The sequence below is a fragment of the Brassica napus genome, chromosome C7 (genome assembly GCF_020379485.1).
Source record: "Brassica napus cultivar Da-Ae chromosome C7, Da-Ae, whole genome shotgun sequence".
Lineage (NCBI taxonomy): Eukaryota > Viridiplantae > Streptophyta > Magnoliopsida > Brassicales > Brassicaceae > Brassica > Brassica napus.
In genome coordinates, this window is record NC_063450.1 from 51,056,830 (window position 1) to 51,063,370 (window position 6,541).

The 6,541-nt window shown below is 30.7% G+C and overlaps 1 protein-coding gene across 1 annotated transcript; it reads right to left on the bottom strand.

Annotated features, from left to right (window-relative positions):
• Positions 1 to 686: 686 nt before the first annotated feature.
• Positions 687 to 5,542, bottom strand: LOC106409575 (protein CUP-SHAPED COTYLEDON 3). Its single transcript, XM_013850185.3, has 3 exons — positions 5,028 to 5,542; positions 2,630 to 2,895; positions 687 to 1,537 (listed from the first exon to the last, which is right to left on the bottom strand). The coding sequence occupies exons 1-3, from the start codon at positions 5,236 to 5,238 to the stop codon at positions 962 to 964; spliced, it is 1,053 nt and encodes a 350-aa protein (XP_013705639.1). The 5' UTR covers positions 5,239 to 5,542; the 3' UTR covers positions 687 to 961.
• Positions 5,543 to 6,541: the final 999 nt, after the last annotated feature.

Consider the following 6,541-nt stretch of genomic DNA (forward strand, 5'->3'; position numbering starts at 1 on the left):
AGTATAGTTTAAATTGGGTAATGAAAGTTTGTTGTTGGGCCCAAAAAAAAGTTCCATCAGGTTTTATGGGTTCCTCTAGTGAGTGATAAAAGAAAAGTTCAATACGCCAAACATCAGATGACTGTTTGGAGTATCTTTGGATTTAATTCCCTCACGAAGAAAGTTCTTATGTGCTTTAAAGAGATTTTTGACAGCTTCAAACTCGCTAAGAACAAACTTTACAAAAACAACCCATAAATATCTTATCATAGAAAGAACAATCCATGACATATTTGAAATTGTTAAATTTAAACTAAAGGTTATTTAAGGCCCAATTATCAACTTTTTGGGCCTTTCCAATTTGACATTTTTGCATATAGTTTATTCCTCACTAGCTTTGTTATATTTTTGTTAACACCGTTTAGTTTCGAACCATAAGAAAACAAGTTCAAACAACCAGCTTTAAAAAAAAGCTAAATAAACTAAAAGAAATCACTAGTAGTTGACATAAAAAGCTCCAAAAAAATATAGATATAAACCGCTAAAGATTGAGATAGTAACAACCAACATACTGGTTTTTGTATTAATTCTCAAGTTAAAATATTTACACATGATCTGGATTACTGGAATACACGATAGCCGATACTTTGTTAACATTACAAATATAGACAAATGACACGCACGAGCTCTTAATGAAAGATGCCTAATGGTAGATGATGAATATCTTTGATTAATTATTTACAACAAGAAACTTATAATGACAATAATATTTATAAGTATAAATGAAATGACATGTATTACCCAAAAAAAACTAAAAACACTAATGATAATAACCTCCTAAAAACCTAGAATCACAAACACTATACCCAAAGCCACACAACTTACATGTATAATATTTTGTAAATCTACAGGAACTATATATGTATATTTCACGAATCAACAAATCGGCGAATATATGTAAAAGCCTTTGTGTTATATGTTTTTAACTGAAAGTGAGGAGGTTCTCCGTCTCAAAACTCAAGCCAGCACATTCCATGTGAAGATCAGAGACCATACCAACATCGAATGATGAACCCATACATGTCTTGTCATGATCTAAACTCGCGATGTCTGATGACAACAATATCTTCTCATAGTTCTTATCATGATGATCAGCAGCGATGTTGACACTGTTGTTTTTGTCGGCATAAAGCAAATTAAGTAAGGACTCGTGATCAGGACCATGGCTCGACGATGACGACATTGACCCAATCATCATATGCTCCCAACCACATGCTATGGATTGATGTTGACAATGGTGATGATAGGGATGGTCTATGATCCTTGAAGACTGCTTCATTAGCTGCTCCCATTGATCATGATGATGTGGAGGGTCGATGGTGGTGGAAGGAGGGGATGATAGTAAGGGTTGCAATTGATTGTTGTAATTAGGAGCGTAATTAAGATCCGGAGCGTCATTGACCTCAAACCTTTGCGTCTGATGATCATTGTTATAGTCACTGTCTTGTAATGGCAAGTCTCTGCCTTTGTTGAACACTCTGCACAAGACCCAGTCTTCCTGTGTCCACAAACCACAGAAAACGAGAGGACATTGTTTAGAATCAATTTTTTTCATTGTTTAGTAACAAATGCATGGGATGTTTAGTTGTTTACGTTACGCGCAGTCTCGTGCATGCAAATAACCAAACACGCATTAAAGCGACTTTTGTCTCTTTCTTCAATTTTTTTGTTTTATCTGCACAAGTTCGTCGCTCTTTCTACATACTACCATCTTATCATGCGTACCATGCCATGCAAAACCCACGCATACATACAAGACGCCTAGATAAATTAAACAACGAGAAATATCTACAAATACATAATCTCATATTGAAATTGAGAAGAGACCGAAACAAATATCTAGAATAAAGTTATCAAAAAAAATATCTAGAATAGATCTGAATTAAATTATTTTTGTAAAGATATCAAATTATTTATTTCTGATAATTAATTTTAACTTTGAAAGAGATTAAATTATTTTAAGAGATGGTGTTAGTTAGCATCCAACAACATCAAACGGATAAAAACCTCCTAGATGAATAATAAACCAAAAAGCCATCATCTTAAATGGAGTGTGTAAAATTGCACATAGTAAATGAGAAGAAATTAATGTTTCAAAAAGGGAAGAAATTACATATATAATATATAATATAATTAATAAGCTGACTCACTTATTTTATTTATGACCACATGTTGTATATATCATATGACCGGATCTCATAGATTATCTAGACTAATGCTTTAATTTATGGTACATAAAATATATTGTGGATTATCATCATTTTTGACAACTTTGTGATTTATATAAAAAAAATTAAAGGATCAAATCATATTTTTAGGGGGTTAAAATATCATATTTTCCACTCAAATAAAAAATAAAAAGTACTATCTCCTTTTTCAAATTAGTTTTGGCATGAAAACCAATACGCTGGTACAATTAATTTGGTATCTATATCTATGCATGGGACATCCACGAATAGACACATGTCGTGAGTTTAGTTACGTTACAGTTATGCTTAATAAGACGTAATTATTGTGAAATGATCATTACTAATAATGGTTAGTAGTATGAAAGAGAGAAGAAATATTATTGTTGGGAATAATCCAGTACCTTAGGTGGCATGTTTGGACATTCAAGACGGAACTCGTGCATGATCCATGTAGTTTTGATCCCATTTGGTGCTCTATTTCTGTAGAAGACCAGTGTTTTTCTCATCCCTACCGATTGGCTTGTTCGTGGATCCATCACCGTCCTATCTTTCCCTGTTGCTTTCCAATATCCACTTACCGTCGCTCTGTTTGTACGATATCCAGTTGCATATTTTCTATCGCGAAAACTGAAGAAGTACCATTCTTTTGCATTCAGCTTTGCCACATCTTAAATTGCACAACATACAAGATTTTATTAATCATTACTCCCTCCGTTTTTAATATAAGTAGTTTTAGAATTATGCACATAGATTAATAAATCATTAATTTTTTATATTTTATAAATAAAAACATCATTAATTATTTATTTAACCACAAATCAACCAATAATAAAATAGAAGATATATTATCATTGGTCATATAACATTAAATGTTAATAAATTTTACATAAAAAACCGAAAACGTCATATAATTTGGAACATACAAATTTCTCTAACACGACTTATATTAAAAAACGGAAAGAGTAGTGAATACTTACAAAGGGGCTGTTGAAATAATATCACAGTATAAAAATCGACAACTTTAATTTGTAAGAAAATAAAATCGTAGTCTGAGTATATATTATATACTATGTCGACACAAAAGACTGTCAGGTAATTCACTATATGTTAAAGTTTATGTTGTTTCTTTTATTTTATTAATAAAATGCTTAAATGAATCTTTTTATATCATTTCTAAATTGAGAAAAGCTGAAAGATATTTCAATTAATAAGAAACTTTAAAAAAAAAAAATATTTAGCATTTTGATTCTTTTTTGTATTATGAAATTGTGAATGGAATCATATCTACAACATATAAAAGTAATGATATGTTGTAAATACTTCCAAAATAACAGACAATTATTAAAAACATAGAGAAAATATTCAAACTTTGGTCTCTCGATAGTGAATACTTTTTAATCATTGGATCATGGTGAATTATTTGTTTGAAAATTGGAGTTACAGTGTCTCGGTTTATAAACAGTGATGTGTCAAAGGTTTGTGTGATGATATAAATAAGACTTGTGATGTGGACAAGACGGAGGATGTGAGACATTGAATTCAGTTTTGGAAAATATAATTATGATTTTGACTTCAACGAAGGAAATTATTGATCTCTCAAACATTCCTCCTATCAGTTTCGCATTAATTTAATCCTCATAGAAGATGATCAAGAAGATGCGTGACTACTTCAAAAGATTCCTTTATTTTTCCTTAATTAAGAAGAAAATTAATCAACAACCATATCCTAAACAGTATATATTAGTTATTTAATTATAATCTATATAGCATATATTCGACTAATTACATCAAGATCGTGCTGGTCATGAAAGTAATAAAGGTTTCTTGAGTCTCCAAGGTTGCTTGTGATATGGGGCAAAAAGGTCTACACACAAAGCCTAAATTTTGTTTATTCATATATTGCATATTAATTAAAGTTCTTTAATGCTACAAATTAACTAACTGTGAATTTTATATTCTACAAGTTATCTTCTTTTAACAAAGTCCCTCAAAAGTCAAAACTACGAAGAAAGCCAAAATTTTACAAGTTAAGAAGAAAAAAAAAGATGACAAAAGAATTCTCGGTCCCCTTTTGAAAAAGCTTTTTTTTTTTTAATTTCTCAAGGTATCAAAAGAGAACCCACAAACAAAAGAAAATCACCATAAGCATACAAACGCGCACACACCATTTATATAAATTATTTATTCAAAACTATAATCTGATTTACGAGTGCTTTATAACGACAGCTGTGGTTTTGTGTACCTCGCTGAGCCTCCAGATTTTTTTTTAATTTTCTAATTAATCTACGAAAATTTTAAAGGAAAAAACTACCATGTGTGTCAACTAATTATAACACGCCGGATTATGTTTAAATTATTATTAATGCTATTATGACCATTATTATTATTATATCTTTGGTAAACTATTATGAGTTTATGACCATTATTAATTGATCAATCTACAAATCCGGAATTTATGAGAACATATCATCCGTTTTTGTGTGTTTATTAAACATGTACAATAGGATCTGACTAATAAACTAAAGTAAACATCATGAATTTTATAAGACAAATGATGCCAAGAATAAAATCTGATTTTAAGAATCTGTTTTCTCCTTTATATTCAGTTAATTAATTTCAAGAATCTTTTTTTTTTCTGTAGTGAAAAGCTTCAAGAATCTTCACAAAGCCAGGAGTAAAAAGAGCATATGTATACATGCATATGATATATAAACAAATAAACTCATAACACATATAATTAGCAATCACAAGTACATAATTAATATAGTTAAATTCAGGAATATTAAATCAGTATATTACCAGGAAGCTGCCATGGCTCACAAATATGCAAGTCAATCTCCACAAGATCAGTAGCACCCTTCAAGGCTTCATCAACGTCATCGTCCTCAACATCACCGTGGTCTGATTTGGCCCTAATCTTGTTGTAAAGATAATGACAAACTAACTCTTCATCGCTTGGATGAAACCGAAACCCCGGTGGTAATTTGGACCCAATATCTTTCAAACCCATTATGTGAATAAATAAGTAGCCTAATATGTATCTTTAAATGCAAAAACAAACTAACTAGAAGAATAACACCAAAAGTAAGCAGATGTTCAAAGAAAAGCTTAATAGAGGAGGAAGGGGGAGAGGGAAAGGGAGGGGGTGCCTATACATATATAGGTTTAATTATGTATATATTTATAGATAGGGTGAATTAGCATATATGATATATGGAAATAGAATAATATATAACATGCATGTAGCTAAGGATGAAAGATGACAACTTAGAGTTTCTTACAATATTGTAAGATTATTGGGTCCATGCTTGTGTAATACGTGCAGTTAGTTATGGCGAAGTTTCAAGAAAAACCAAAGTTACAAGATATCTTGTGATGTAGGTCATGGGACACTATTAGCCAATATTTTCTTTTGGTTTGACTGTTATCTATTTAGAGAAACAAGCCAAACTTTTCCCTTATTTCCTGTTCTAATAACCGTCTTCATTTAGTAAATATTTACTTTGATACAATTATTCGGTAAAATCTTATGTGTATATAGTTATTGTTAGATTAGGCTGTTCGTTGACCCCCCCCCCCCCCCCCCCCAAAATAAAAAAATAAAAATCACTTTGTACTTTCATTTGATTGCACCATGTCTGTAAGTTGATAAAAAAAATAACCAGAGTTTCATTTAAAGATTCTTTTACTAATATACCCTAAGTAAAACTACATATATAGAGGCTTTCTACATCTTCGATAAGACTGCTATATATAAATATATAATAGACTAGTCTTGATTTTTAATCTGTGATACCATATTTCAAGATTAATATGAATTTAGCGGTAAGACAGAAAATTAATTTTTCTAATTAATGTGCAAACTCTTCAACGACACTGATTATGAACACTGATTCATTGACAGATGGGGTATACGTTTATTGTAAATGAAAACATTCTTGGCCAGAGATTTGGGGGAAAATATTATGCTTTAGGTGGTCATTATAATCCTCTAACCATACGGACCTAATTTTTGTCAAACATTTGTTTCCTCCTGATTTGATATCAAATTCAAACGAAATGGGGTTGGTAAAGCGTGATGTAATTAAGGTTGTAAACTGCCATGCAAGAGTATACATATATAACTCTTTCTAAAAGAAAAAATTAGTTATGGAATTTAATTTAAAGAGAATCTTACATTAGTTTATAATACGCTTGATTATTACTCTTATTTTTGTATGGTTTTCTTTTCAACTCCGTGGATGGTTGATTCAATACTGAAATTGTTTTTACATTGGTAGATTAGACTATATACACTGATTATTTTGATTAAT

Bases quoted from the DNA above. Each gene is read 5' to 3' on its own strand.
- LOC106409575 (XM_013850185.3), bottom strand. From the start codon at position 5,238: ATGGGTTTGAAAGATATTGGGTCCAAATTACCACCGGGGTTTCGGTTT. The intron at 2,896-5,027 runs GTAATATACTGA...GTGCAATTTAAG, and splicing joins TGAGCCATGGCAGCTTCCTG to ATGTGGCAAAGCTGAATGCA. The intron at 1,538-2,629 runs GTACTGGATTAT...TTGTGGACACAG, and splicing joins GTCCAAACATGCCACCTAAG to GAAGACTGGGTCTTGTGCAG.